At 40.2% G+C, this 15709-nt stretch overlaps 1 protein-coding gene across 2 annotated transcripts in view; it reads left to right on the top strand.

Moving 5' to 3' along the window:
• The window catches only part of SPTLC3 (serine palmitoyltransferase long chain base subunit 3), a 145706-nt gene extending 131607 nt beyond the window's left edge, over positions 1-14099 (top strand). For both annotated transcript variants that reach the window (XM_014865864.3, XM_014865865.3), the window contains exons 10-12: positions 844-979; positions 5871-6000; positions 10199-14099. In XM_014865864.3, coding sequence (XP_014721350.1) covers positions 844-979; positions 5871-6000; positions 10199-10312 — 380 coding nt within the window. In that variant the 3' untranslated portion in view covers positions 10313-14099. The remainder of the gene's footprint in view (positions 1-843; positions 980-5870; positions 6001-10198) is intronic.
• The last annotated feature ends 1610 nt before the right edge of the window (positions 14100-15709 follow it).

Genomic DNA, 15709 nt, shown 5'->3' with positions numbered 1-15709 from the left:
CTGAGTAGAAGCAGGACTGGAGTAGACAGTGTCTTCAGAACTCTTTCCACTCTTTCATTCCCTGTGTCATCTCATGTATGTGACCTCCCCACTGGGACACACACTGAGGACAGAGGATAAGTTTTTGAGCTGAAGCACCAATAACCTGGAAATAGATACATGTACTTTGTTCAACCTTCTGTTTGAGGCCAAGACTGTCATCTTTTCTGCTTGAGGAAAGCAGAGGCCCTCCTCTTCCCTTCCCTCTATCACTCTACCATGGCCAAATGCCTCACAAAAGAGTTCTGGTCTCAGCTGAACTTATCTTTCTCCAGGGATGTGCTACTCCTTCACATTCAGGTCGGGTGAAGCATTCTTTGTTTAGAGACTTAGATGCAAGCCAACTTAACGGGCCAGCTCAGCTTGGCTAAAAAGCCTCTACCAATAGCTGGAGTGGTATGGGGGGGTATGATCCTTGTCACACTCCTTCCTCCTGAGTTATCCTTTTTAAAGCACTTATCACAGAGTTTGTACATAATAGGTACCTAGTAAAGGATAGTTCATCTCCTTCCTTCTAGCTAGATACCCTCCCCACTGCCCTGCAGACTAGCCTGCTTTTTATTGCTGGCAGCCCCCAGCAGCACCACCTGCCTGGATCCTACCTTCCAGGCCCAGGGCAGTCCTGGGCATCAGTTCAGTTGCCACACCTGCTCACCAGGAGGTATTTCCCTGCCCTCCTTCAAACCCCTCCCAGCTAATGGTGCAGGCCTGCATAAGGACTTAGGAATGCTTGCCAAGTCAACCTGACCTTTGCTTCCCTCTTCCTGGTGGGAATTGATGGATTTCATGCCTGTCTCCTTCCAGGGTTGCAGAGAGTACAGCAGCTTGCAAAAAACACAAGATACTTCAGACAGAGACTGAATGAAATGGGATTCATTATCTATGGCAATGAGGAATCTCCTGTTATTCCCCTGCTCCTTTACATGCCTGGTAAAGTAGCGTGAGTATCCAACAGACTCTCAGAATAACACCTAAGCCCCGAGGTGATGTAAGATGGTCATTTGACATTATAAGCCTCTTTCAGCATAGGAGTTGATAATGCACTTTGAATGGGGTGCCGAGTTCAGAAGTCACTTGTACAGCTTCTCAGAAGCCACCTGCCAGCCCATGGGCAAGGTCTTGTCACAGGTCTTAGAGGAAGGGAACCAGGTGCTAGGCCTACCATTTTTAAGCTCTATGAATTTGAGGGAGTCACCTCCCTTAGGCCTCAACTGTAATTTCAGGATGGTCCTGTGCCTCCTCCTGCCCCAAGGGAGAACTTCTGCAGACGAACATTTAAGAACAACATTACCAGGCTCTGCGCTTCCTCTCACTGGACTCTCATGGCCACCCTCGGAAGAAGGCAGCCTCATTTTAAGTGTGGGGAAACTGAGGCTGAGAGCAGTTAAACAGCTTGCCCAAAGTCACACAAGTCAAGCAGCAGTAAAACCAAGAGGCAAACCCATACCTAGGCTTGCTCCAAAGCTCGTGCTCTTAACAGAAAATTTTAATGCCTCTCCTGTAAGCCTATTTGGAGTTGTTTTCCACTGATTGCAACTGTGAAACTGAGCAGTAATAACAACTGAATAAAGAGAAAAAAATGACTTTTTCTCAGCATGGCATAGACAATTTTATACATGAGCCATTCTCCAGCCTTCTAGAGACCAATTACCTCTGTGATTAAAAAGAAGTTAATTAAAATCCTTTCTAAATGTAAACTGTTTATTCATGTGTCGGACCATGCTCATAGCGGAAAGTAATAGCATGTATTTATGAGATTCTAGAGGTTCTGACTCTCCTTTAATATAACCCCATTGTTGGAACTTTCTGTTTGACTCTCTAATAAATTGGCAGAGTATCAGAAGTATAGAAAAGAGGTTCTAGGGCTATTAGTTGAGAACTCATGTTTGGCAGAACTGAGTTACAAGTTCCCCAAAGACTGATTCTTCAGAGTACACTCTTGCGTCATTTCACCGCAGCAAAATAACAAGGAGTTAACACACACAAGTTGTTTAGTGTGCCACAGCATTACCACCACTCAGCACTTTGTTCATGGATCTGAGTCAGGATATCAATGCCTACAGTGGCCAAGGGGACAGTGTGCTACAGAGGCATCACATAGGATCCTGCTCTGTGCTAATGGCAAAGAGGGATGACAACAGCAATTCAAAGTAGCAGAACCAAACCAAAACCCTTTACCGTGTGATTTTGGAAGGCACAAAAGAAAACCACATTTATTCAGAGTGGTTGGGAAAATGTTGTGTTCTGGAAGAAAGATTCCACACTTAGCTCATATCTATCTAATATTTTATCATTAGCTCAGATAAAGACACCAAAAATCAATTTGTTTTCTTTTTGAGAATATGAAGTGCCCAATGCTGGAGGGTGGCAATAAGGAGTGTGCTGGATAGTTCCAACTTTGATGATGGAAGCTGGAGTTAGAATCTCAACATGTTGGGACAATGAATCAACCCAAGGAGAAGAGTCCATGAAGAAAAAAACAAATGCCTTTAAATGCAAGAATTCAACTGTACAATAACAGAATGAGAGAGAGAGTTTCCCCTACTCCTTTACATGCAAGAGTCCTGACTGAACAACAGCCCATGTGAAAATGAAAATGGAACTGAGAGAGCTTCATGTAAAAGTTAGGTCTATGGGGTAGTGAAGTGTTTGGAATGAAAAAGAATTTTCACTCTGCCTCTTCCTAACTGGGGGATCTTGGACAAGTTACCCAACCTTCTGAAGGCCTAGTTTACTCATTTTTAAAATGAATATAATAGTATTTATTTCATAAGGTCATTGTGAAGATTAAACAAGATGAAGTCTATCAGCATTTGGCATGTTGCCTCTAGCACAGGAGCTCCTCAGCGTTAGCTGTTCTTATTAACAGCGTTAATAATGTATACAAAGCACTTAACACAGTGCTTGGTGTACTGGAAGCACTCCATCAATGGTAGCCGTTATCACCTCTACTGTTACAATGATTATTATAATTAGTTTCCACTGAGTGCAAGATTGAGTCACTGTAGTTGACTGGCTCTCCAAATTATTACTGCAATCTTTGGTTACATTAATAAAAATTGAACTTCCAGGAAAATAGTAGGTAAAGATCCTGCTATACTCAGCATCAATTACGCTATGTTAAACACTGAATGATACATCAAACTGTCTAGTGCCTTCCAATTTAAGATTGCTTTTAAGGAGGAGCTACCATTGCTGAATACTGATTATATGCTAAGTAAGGCTCCTAGACCCAGTGATCATCCACTGAGGTGGGGTGCTTAGCCCTAGTTTACAAATGTGGTCACTGAGACCCACAAAAGTCAAACTACTTTCTAAGTGTCAGTCAGGTTGTAGAATTCAAAACCAGTTCCATTTGTTTCCTAACCCAGAGCCCTTTTCAATGCACAGCACAGCCTCTCAAGCTTTAGTCCACAGGGAAAAAATGCACATCTTATTAAACCAATGCAGAGTATAAGTTTAATTCTCTTTAATGTCATCAAAAAGCATCAATCACTACAATGGGAAGAAACCTCTAATTATTTGTTTTGTTTAAGGACACTTAGAACAGGTTAGTTACAAAAGGTAATATCGTCAATTGTTGGCAGGAGTTGCTGGCAAGAGCTTGCCTGCTGTCTGGCCTTGTTTCCTTCTCTGATATTTCTTCAATGGAAAGTTTGTATAGAGAAGCTTTGGAAACAGAGAGTTAATTGTATAAGCCAGTGTATAAGCATTTCTTTCATTTGCTCATTTAAAAACCTTTGATTTTATTAAAGAACTGTAATTTCTCCACATTTCCACCTACCGCAGAATGAAAAGTTAATCTCCAGCAAGTTATCCTTTTGAACAAAGTTCTGCTGCAACTCTACCACAGGAATCTTGTATGGAGTTCAGAATAATATGCTTTTGCCCATCAAACATGCACTTAAATAATCAAGAATGTGTAGTATTTACTATTTGGTACAGAGTTTACATTTTCCTTCCACGGTCCTCATCACACGCTCGGAAGATGGTGGGACACAAGATGCAGTGACGCTGCATGCAATGCAACAGCTAACGGTTTTTGTTATTCTTATTATTCACATAGTTTAGTTTCTTTCAGCCTATGCGGGCTCTAATTTGCTTTGGGGAGTACAAACCCAGAGGCTTATTATCTAAAGTGTTCAGGGCAATCATAAACCTTAACTTAAGGAGGCTAGGTTTAGGAGTGTAAGTTTTAAACTCAGAAGTCCTCCAGTGAGTCCTCAGATTAGCCTAACGAATCAATAGTCATATATTTTCCTCTACCTTCTTTGACAAAATTCGCTTCCTCTGGTACAAAGAGAAACATGCAGACAGTGAAAACGGTCTTTTGGGAGTCCTGAAAACTGGCCTGAGATCATGGGTCAGGTGGTTTGTACTCTTGCAATAAAAGCACTTGACTTGTTTCTCAGACAATTATGAGCTCTCATCCTGTGTAGTTCTGTGGGCAGCCTTCCAGAGGGTGATCAAGAAAGAGAAAGAACAGCCTCTGTTTTCAAGCTTTCTCAGTTAGAAAGCTTCATCTCCTTGTAACCTCCACAGTTCAAATCAAAGGACGAATCTTGCCTTGCCTGAGCCAGGGGCCAGAGAGGCTGTGTGTTCAGAATGTCTTGCAATGTCCACAGCTTCATTTGATAACCTGCATTCTTTGTGAGGCAACCAAAAGACAGACCGCTGAATAGTGAGAGGAATGAACGAACGAGCAGGCTTGCTCTCCATGTCTGGTTCAAGAACTCTTCCTGAGTTATGACTGGAAGGTTTCTGTGGTGCTGTCAGCTTCCAGCCTAAAATAATACACCAGCAACCTCTTAATGCTAAGAACAGATCTGAGGCATTTACCTCACTTGTGGGCAGAGCCACTCAGTAATTAAGGTTTCCTGCAGAGAACAACTGAGCTCCAAGGGGGAAAAGATTCACTTGGGGGCACATGCCTTTTTATCTGACATGGGCTCTTGGCACAAGAAATTTACAGACTTTGAGAGCTTGATATTCTCGAATCATTACTGGGATTAGCTCTGGAAAAGAAAGAGGCTAGAAGTGGTTAAGGAGAAGGACTCATAGCTTTAAAAGGTTTTACGCCGCATCAAAGAGCTTTGTCGTTGTATGACATATCCTACAGGCAGCATCTATCAGCCAGCCTCTCTGCATGTGCACAGTTCTTTCCCTGTCTTCCTCCTGCTCCATTCCCCCTTTAGCCCAACCAGTGGATTTACTATCCCTGAACATATCCGATGTGTTCATTCACACACAAGAAATGAGGAGACCCTTGCTATTCCTATCCTGGTTTGATGGAAAGTAAAATCCTTGGCCCTGGAGTGAGAATATGGCTTGGAGTTGGATCCCTCTGATCCTGGTCCTCAAATTATAGTCACTAAGTACAGACTTCTTGAAATTTCCACAATATATTATTGTTATTAAGTTTTTAAAACATGTAGGTTTGCCTTTAATATATATTCTTTTTTTACGTAATTGTGTCATGTTAGCTGTTTGGATTTATTCCTAGGAAGCCTGCAGATAAAGGAGTTTACATCAATGCAGACTTGATAAACCAAGATCACGTACATCGACATTTTCCACTCAGTGTCAAAGACTCAGGACTCGCAATTGTCTAATGAGTGTGCCAGGCCTCATAATATTCATACTCAGTTATGGTTGCCATCAAGTGACCGACTGCCCTATTTCCTTGTCAATTGTATTTAACAGAAGTTTAATAACTTCACTCATCTTCTATTTATTCTTATAAAAAAGAAAAAGTCAATTAGCCATATTCCTTTTTTTGAAGCATAATTTTGTCATCTCTCAGTTACCCTCCTTATTTACATTTCCCTTAGGGCTTTTGCAAGGCATCTATTAAAGAGAAAAATTGGGGTCGTGGTCGTTGGATTTCCAGCTACTCCCCTTGCAGAGGCTCGGGCTCGGTTTTGTATTTCAGCAGCACATACCCGGGAGCAGTTAGACACGGTGAGTATACCACTGGCCAACAGAATCTCCAGTACTGGTACCTTGTATTCTGAGCGTGTTCTTTAATTGAGCTAGCTTGGGTTTCTCTGGGTTTCTCTTGGATGGTTTACGAAAACAACACCAATAAAACCCACTGCTAGGGCCTGGTAGCATAGTGGTTAGGTTCCCTTACTCCACTTTGGCAGCCCAGTGTTTGCAGGTTTGGATCCCGGGTGCAGACCTACACACCACTCATCAAGCCGTGCTGGGGCTGCATCCCACATACAAAAATAGAGGAAGATTGGCAAAGATGTTAGCTAAGTAACAATCTTCCTCAAGCAAAAAGAGGAAGATTGGCACCAGGTGTTAGCTCAGGGCCAATCTTCCCCACAAAAAAAAAAATCTCACTGCTCAAAAAAAAGGACATGCCAAGAAAGTGATCAACTGAGTAGATAGAAAAGAAAATCAGTTTAGTGAAGACTTGAGTCAAGTGTGTTCTGGTGTTAGAGAAAATTCTGACTGAGTAGCCACTTGTTGTACTATTTAATTGCTCTTAAATGCAAAAGCTAATCTAAAATGCTATTTCAGCATTAAGTGCCTGCCTCCTGACATTTTTCATAGCCATCAAATCCATACAAATAAAATATGACCCAACTAAACAACATGTTGGAAAACGAATAACAAAGACAAATCTATCACATTGGCCAGACTTAAACGCGGTGTAAATGAGTTAAAAACCACATTTTATTGTCCTTTGATTTCAATCTATATGTGGATGAGTGAAATCAGAGAACTAAGCCATCTCAATAAGTTTGGGGTTGATAGAACTATCTCACAATGTCAGTGAGGTTTGGCAAACACTGTTGATTGTCTACTATGTGCAAAACCCTGGGGCAAAAAGTCCAAGAGGAGATACTAATAAATAAGAAACTAATGATAATATATGAATATATAAGGAATGAATATATAATTATATGAATATATAATGCATGAACTCATATATAATAACTTCATACATAATAACTCATTCCCACCATTATGCTCCCACAGTTGTCTACCCAGGAATCACAGGTGAGGAACCAGACTTAGATGGAGCCAGAGCAGTTGGAAAAGACATAGGTAACACAGTGTTAATCAGAGTAAACAGGAAAAAGTTTCAAGGAGGGGGAGGATAGAAATGTCCCCAAGAAACTGCAGAAAGTGCAAGTGAGGCGAGAGATGAGAAGAAACTATTGGATTAGCAGTTAGTAGGAGCACAACGTTCCACAGAGAGGATAGTATCAGGAGAATGCAGGGAACAGAAACAAGAATACAAAGAATAAAAAAGTGAAGAGAGGGGCCAGCCTTGTGACTGAGTGGTTGAGGTCGTGTACTCTGCTTCAGTGACCCAGGATTTCGCTGGTTCGGATCCTGGGTGCGGACCTAGCACTGCTCCTCAAGCCATGCTGGGGCAGCATCCTACATAGCAGAACTAGAAGGACCTAAAACTAGAATATACAACTATGTACTGGAGGGCTTTGGTAAGAAGGAAAACAAAAAGTGAAGAGGGTACTTTGAGCTCAAATTATACACACACATACATATGCACACACACACACACACACTGACCATGTTTTTCACCATTATATTCTTTTTCTTTAAAGATTGGCACCTGGGCTAACAACTGTTGCCAATCCTTTTTTTTTTTCTGCTTTATCTCCCCAAATCCCCTGGTACACAGTTGTATATCTTAGTTGTAGGTCCTTCTGGTTGCGGGATGTGGGACACCGCCTCAATGTGGCCTGACGAGCGGTGCCATGTCCGCGCCCAGGATCCGAACCCTGGGCCGCCACAGTGGAGCGCGTGAATTTAACCACTCAGCCACGGAGTCGGCCCCTCACCATTATATTCTTAGCACTTCAGCCAGTGTATAGTACATAGTAGGTACACAATAAAAATTTATTGAATGACATATTAACAACTGAGCTAACTCTAGGTATTGCGATAATGGGTGAACTTTCTGTTATTGTTTTTCATACCCTTCTATAGTGTCCAGATTCTCTAAAATAAATGTATCTTTTCAGCACATTAATTTTAGCAAATTATTTCTTTTAAATGGAATGATTTGGTGATAAGAAAGAGTAGGCAAGTCTTTCAAGAAGTTTGACTATAAAGGCAAGAAAAATAGGTTTAGAAAAAGCCCTTGAAAATGGGGGAAGACTTGGGCATGTTTACACATCAAGGGAAGAAGAGAGTGAAGAGAGGGGGCTTCAGGCATAGGAGAGAAGAGGTCCTGGCCAGGAGCAAGCTCCCCGAGATGACAGGACAGGATGGACAGCAGAGGCGGATTTGTATTTTTTGTGATCCAACAGCATTGAGGTACTCATGATGACCCAGTTCTCCAGATCCCAGACCTTGTGATTCTCTTCACAAGTTCTTAGTTCGTCTGGAATACCTGGTTTGGAAGAAGCATTGAGACATCACCTACACAGATGCCTCTAAACTTTTGAGATCATGAACCCATATCAATAAAAACTTTGACAGGTTCCTTAATATACATATAAGAGAGTGTGAAAAATGACCCCTTCAACAGCTGGGGCATTAAGGTAGCAACTGAACATAACTAATGCTCACAGAAATAAAAAATATTAGACAAGTCATTCATGTTTGGAACAAGACAGAGACGAGGCCACTCTACAAACACAAAGTGATGGCTGCTCCTTTACCCATGAGAGCTCTAGCCTTGCCTTAATCCTCTAGCCTTCCAAATAAGAATTCTACACATAGCCAAACACTGAACTTCTCCCACTTCTTGACAGCATCCAACCTAGAACTGGTCCCTGCTTCCTTAGAATCATCTCAGGCACAAGTCCAAATGCCTTAAGTTGCCCTTCCCAACTTCCCGTTACTAGGATGCTCCATGGTTCTTCTGGAGCGCTGTCTTCCATGTTGCAGCAAGCTAACTTTGAGTACAAGTGTATTCTTGGTAGTCTTTAATCAGCGGGCTTCAACATAAATCCATTTATAAATTATATATACATTACCAGTATGTTATGTACATAATATAACAAACACAAAAATAGAAGTTAAAAAAGTTGAGATTAAAATGAATAGAAATTCTGTTTTCCTCCCACGTCCTCCGTGAATTGTCTCGCATATCCCACAAATGAGCAGTTACGCCACTTGGAAAACCACTGAGCTACTCCATCCCCCACCTTCAGCAAAGAGCAATAGAAACTATCCCAGATTGGCATCATTTAAAAGATAACTTTGTTACTTTTTATTAGTACTTAGATTTGTTGTAAAAAATTAGAAATACAGAGAAGTAAAAAGAACATTTTAATCACTCATGAACCACAGAGGAGTAAACTACTCTTGCCATGTTGATGGATATCTTAATTGATGTCAATTTGAAAGACGTTGCAAAGAGGAAAGTCCATAAGCTCTGCTAGTCATTCATTCTAATGTGACCAACTCTCACTTTACCTTTTCAAAGCATTAGACTCTAATATTGTCTTCCTCCTCAATTGACAGGTTAAGAAAAACAGGCCCCAAAGAGTTAAAAAGGCATGGCCAAAACCATAGGATTAGTGATAGACTAGAAGTAAGAATTGCATTTTATATATTCTGGATCTCAGTTGTTTCATTTGTAAAATTGGGGAAATATTTACCTGCCTGAATTAAGAGAATTGAAACAAATGAGTTCTTGGTCCCTTGTCATTTTACTTTCTCTTGTTCTATGGAACACAGAGATGAGTGTTTAAAAGCTGGGTGGGAGAGAGTGAAGCATGGTAGGAGAGAGGAGGATGCTAATCCGTTCCCATAATGCTCCATTTTGGTTTTGGCCAGGTTGATTTGCTGTATCATGAAGATATAACCCACGTGTAATCTGCAACCTTATCTTTTTCTTCCACAAGGTTATATATAAGGCATTAAACTTTAAAATAAAGCCTGAAAGGGTCAGCATGGATTGGATGCTTTTATTTCTCTCCTCCACCCCAAATATAAATTTAAACATTCATAATATGGCGTTAGACTATTAGAGAATATGAAATAAAATGAATTAGCATCTAATATTCCTCAAGGACTGGCTTATAAACCACACCTTAATGATTTAGATCTTTCTCCTCTTCTTTAAAATCAAAGAAGCTGGCAAAAGAAGACTGTGGCTCTCTGAGGCTCTAGAGAACAGAGCCACTAGGAGTTTAAAGATAACTGATGACAGACAATCTCTTTGCAGGTTTTAGAAGCCCTGGATGAGATGGGTGATCTCCTATATCTGAAATATTCCCGGCACAGGAAGTCAGCACGCCCTGAACTCTATGATGAGACCAGCTTTGAACTTGAAGATTAAGTTTCCTGGTGAATGGAACCTAAAGACTTTGCCAGAAAGACTTCCCTCTCTGCCTCAAAAGGAATATAAATGGATTTCTCTCCCTTTCTAAGGACAATTTTGGTTTCTGCACCAGCTTAATTGAAGCAAGGAAGATGTTGTGTTTTCAATGTCTTCAGCTCAGAACTGTGGAGACAAAAATATGGATCCAGATTTTAAGTTTCTCCTCTCCCAGGTATCCTACTAGAAATACACACACACACACTTCTCAGAATATTTTAAACGGCAATGAGCCTGTGTTTGGGCTGCTACTGTGCAGCCTCTTTGGTCCGGATCCTTTCAGGAGTTCCAACCAAATGAGGGAGTTTTGATTTTTTGTTCAGTAGATCTCATGATGTGTTTACATATTTCATCTGCAGATGTGGGCAAGAGTGGTGGGCAGTAGCTGACCTCCATGTTCCACCCATGAAAGCACCAGCTAGAACTCATCCATATCAATGGAAGTTCTAGGCAGGAGGGTAAAGAAATTTTGCTTCTACCATTTGCCACATTTGGACTTTTTCCAGGGATGTGTCAAAAGCCATAGTTAGTATTTTGAGGGAGAGAGAAGAACTGGCCAGCAGTGATTAGAGATGGCTTGGAAGGAAACTTTCCTTTTTCTCTTGTTGGCCTCCTACAGTTTTACAGCTGAACTTTTGAGGACTTGAAAATTCAAGATTTTTGTTTCATAAGCAAGGGGGCAGAAGACCAATAGAAGCCAATTTTAGGCCTAGACTAAAACTGTAAAGTTATAACAATTTCAACGTTGTTGGTGCCATAAAGAGTGAATTAACTTGCATAGCCTTTATTACTTCAAGGAATAAATTCTCATTTTCCTATTGAATTTTGAGTAAATGGTAAGAGTCACTTTCCTTTAGAGTTGACTCCCAAGACTAACTTGAAGAATGTACTGACTCAAAAACATTTAAAAGCAAATTCTATTTAACTTTTTCAAGACTGACACCTCCATTCAGGTCTATTAAATGGTACTGTCATCTGGCACATGCACTCCAATTTGGTGCAAAGTGAGTCTGCACACTATTAGATAACTAACCATAATTTACTTGAGTTCTCTCTGTCTCTCTGTCTATCTCTGTCTCTCTAAACATGAACACAGACTTCTCTGAATAGTACCCTTTTGCTAATTGAATCTAGTTGGTATGGAAAAAGCCAGTGGAAAACCTTATCTTTAACAAGTTCCCAGATGGTGCCCAGATTTGGAAACTCTAAAGAGCAGTGGTGACCTTTTAGCAAAGCTTCTGTAATAGTTTGAATGAGTTACAGAACATTCCACTCCATCAAATGAGACTATAAATAAATCACTTCAAGAGAGGTTTGACTTGGTGTGACACAGATGGACCCAGGCTTTCATGCTGTGCACTGAGATAGAAACTCAACCCGAAGCACCAGTGTTGGATGGAGCAATATGTCCCGATGTTCAAACTTATTAAAAGATAAAAGTGATAAGCATGGAAAGCTTTTTATGGGAACATTATAACCCCTAGTAGGTGTATCAGTTTAAAAGTGGATCACAGTGATAAAGTTCTTCATGAACGTTTGCAAGCAGAAGAGGAGAGGAAACACAGTTGCCCCATCCATTGACTGATTTTGATAACTAAATTCCAACCCTTCTCAATGAACTGGTGCAGCATTAATTGTGCAAAGAAAATACATATTGTACAAACATGTAAAGAAAAGGAAGACACATAGGTCTTTTCTCTTGAAAATGTGCATTTAAATGAAATTGATCCTGGTTAATTGTCCGAAATGCATGGATGTCTTCAGTCCTATAAAAGAAACAGGAGACAAAGAGGACAAGGGAGCATCTGAACAAGCAATAAACATCCTCTTCCATTCTGGATGTCTGTGATCTTCACACACACCTTCACACCCATCCTTTGAGTTTTAAACCTCTGAAGGGGTGTCCTTGTGAGCTGGAATGTCTACCATTATTACTTTTATGGAAGAGCTTGAGTTTAATTCATGTTAGGAAACTATTTACTTACCTACTCAGTATGGGAGGCAAGGAAGAAGTTAATCTCTTTTCATCATGATCCAAGAGTCCTGGGGCAATTTATTACATTCTCGAGTACAAGATAAAAGACCTATCTCTGTTGGAGAGTCCATGTTGAATATACACTTATGAGAACAACTGTAATCCAGGTGGAATGCTTCTTGAGCACAGTAGATGGGATCCGGGTCCTCTGGGACTGTAATATAAGAGTATATGTCATATAGAATGAGGTTGGTTAAAAGGATAATTGGGAATACTGAGAATTTCTTATTTTTATAAGAAAAGGTCTTCTACTGCTAGATTAGTAAGACCATGATTTCAATTCAATAGGGATTACTGTCTCAATCACTATACCAGAGCCAAAAATGTCTCTTTGGCTGGTTCTGTTCGAAAAGAGAATTTTCTAGCAAAACTATAACGTTGTGCACCCCTAACCCTCCCATTTGCACATACATAGATACATACACACACACTTTTCTCTTCCTTTACGGAGCATGCAAGAGTATAAAGGTATGGAGATGAGACTCTGAGTGGTTGATAGATGGATGAAGGTGCTGTTATAACAACGACCTTCAGGGAAGCAGAAGATAAAGGATCCAGACATATTTCTAAGGAGGATGCATTTGCATAATAGGGAAACGGCATAGACACGTTCCTAATCTTATCATGGAACTGTGGCTTCACAGATGTTTGGCTATATTACTTTTCAGCATGTTTTGGTTTAACAGAAACCATGGGCTTCAGAATTTACTGGGAAGCTTGTTAAAATGCAGATCCCTGAGTGCCACACCAGACCTCCACTCAATCAGAATAGCTGTAGTACCCAGAAATCTATATTTTAGCCAGTCTTCCTAGGGGATTCTGATCCATGTCATAATTTGAGAACCATTAATGGAGCTTTTGTTTTGATAGTTCTATTGGCTCTAATAACATAACAGAAACCTTGTTCTGATTCTCTGTTGATGGTTAAGGGTGTTTATACTGCTAAAGTAAAGTGAGTTTTCCAACTTTTTCTCCTCAATGGGACATTGTGTTCCCATTTTCTAGGCATCTTGTCTTTCTACAAAGATGGATCCAGTATTGATGAATAATCTGTCATTAATTTGGACAAAGTTATTCCTTGTTTAATTTTCCTCTGTATCATTTCCTACAAGATGTTTCTTTTCCTTTTCATCACCTTCTTCCACTGAATGTAGTGTCTTGTTTCTTTTTTCTTCCTAGCTCTTAAAAAATCTTCAACCTCTGATTATTTATTCCAACAACAGCTCTTGAAAATGCTGCAAGTCTCAACAGTTTTTCAAACATGCAATGCTCCACTGTGTGTTTCTTTAGAGATAGCAAATATTATAAATGGCTTACTCTGATTTAAAAGTTCTGACGAGGAAACCTTAACTCTCTTAAATATATACTTTGATTTACAGCAAGAATAACAATTTCATTTTGAATTGGTCTGATGACTTCTTGGCAATTTTTCCTTGTCTCAGTAAAAACAATGTATTTGAAGTCCATTTTCTCAAAATGCCCTATGCAGCTGTGTAACGTTCAGAAAATTAAAAGAAGTCTGTATTTTGAATGTTTCTAGGCAATTATTGCAGGACGTTGTCTTATGGTGGTGTGATGTGTGGTATGTGTGTTTGTGTGTGTGTGTTTCACTGAAACATTTGAGGTGACCAATTTCATTTCATACTGCCTGTGAAATGTTAGTTTCTTTAATAAACAAATTACCAAGATTGACAATAAAAAAATAATTGATGATTTTGTGTTGATTTAGTTTGGATGACCCTAAAAACTGATTGATTTGCATTTAAAAATTTCATTGAGGAAAATTGGCAAGGGTGGCTGGCACTGGCTTGCACTGTGTCAGAAGAACCAATTGTGTTCATCTCTTCCCAACTCCGTGTTCAGTGACATCACATTGGTAGCTTGAAACTGACCACACTGGGAGTATTTATACCATGGAAATTGGCAAAGACCACAAATCTTGAGAGACAGCCGTTAAGCATTTATCAGCACATCACTGAGACCACACATAATGGTGCGATATCTAGGCGGGAGAAAGGGAATAAGATTGGAACAGTTGAACCATGATGTCATCATAACAAAGGCCTCAGTCAATCCCATGGGGAGCTATGCAACTGAGATGCTCCTTTAGAGTTATTTCAAAATGAGACAAGGGAGCCAGGCTTTTATGTCCTCCGCCATCAACTAGCCATGGGATACAAGCTACCAAGGGAGAGGTGTGGGGGAGGGTGTTACCTTGGGCAAGAGGATTCTATTCAGCTGAAAGCAGTTCTTGAGGAGGGACTCAGGTTTGAGCTGACAGCAGTCCATCTACTTAAAAAATTTACTTCTAACCCATCCATTTAAAAAAAGTTTTATAATGGAAAATTTTAAGCATGCAGTAAAATAGAGAGACTAGTATAATGAACGCACAAGCACCTGTCATCTAGCTTCAAACATTATTAATTCTATCTCCCTGACAAAACTTCACTCCCCCCCCCGACCAGATTACTTTGAAGCAAGCCCCAGAAATCATATGATTGCATCAGTAAACATTTCACGGAGTCTCTCTAAAAGGCAGAGATATCATAATTTGTCCCTTAATTTGTTTCAACCTCATTAAAAGATAAGTCTTCAGGATAAAAAAGGCATCAAAATGGGTCAAATGTTAACCTTTCTTTCTCTATCTCACCCTGTATGCAAATTTCCTGAATCGAGACTAGAGATTATTCCCAAGTAGGTATATGGTGTCTTGAAAGATAACAAATCAATCATTTTTGGACACATTTGGTGGCAGACACTGTACTTAGAACTGTGACATACATTATCTTCTGGGGACTCTCGTAGAGCTTAACAGTGGACTCGTCCTGGGAGGCAACAGTGTTGAAGTTACCAGGGGATTTGCCGTGCATAAAGAGGACTTCTAAGACTCTGACAGATCATTGCTTTTTTTCTGAGAATGCGCTCTTCCTTATTGAATCAAATTTCTTAAAAAATTATTTCAGCAATACTTTGCGTATTAGCAGACATAATTCAAGCAGGGCTAAGAGAATAAGTGAGACCAGCTTACCTGTTTGGAAAATGTTGCTGCCTGTGAGAGTCAGGGTTTAAGGTAGGGCTTGTCACTCTCATTCTCATTGCATCCTTTGGTCCAAATGAAGGGCTTAAATCTGACGGTTGCAAGTCAACTGCTCTGAAAATTTATCACAGATACAAAATCAATAGAATATCCAACATCAGGAGGTCAGAGTAGAAGCAAGCAGGAATCTTTTGCTGTGGCATGAAATAGTGCTCCCTTTTATTCAGCCCAGATGCTAATTTTTATATCAAAAATATTGATTGAAGGGGCTAGTGATTTTGGCTCT

Source organism: Equus asinus, chromosome 15 (genome assembly GCF_041296235.1).
Source record: "Equus asinus isolate D_3611 breed Donkey chromosome 15, EquAss-T2T_v2, whole genome shotgun sequence".
Classification (NCBI taxonomy): Eukaryota; Metazoa; Chordata; class Mammalia; order Perissodactyla; family Equidae; genus Equus; species Equus asinus.
This window is presented reverse-complemented; position numbering and strand designations above follow the sequence as displayed.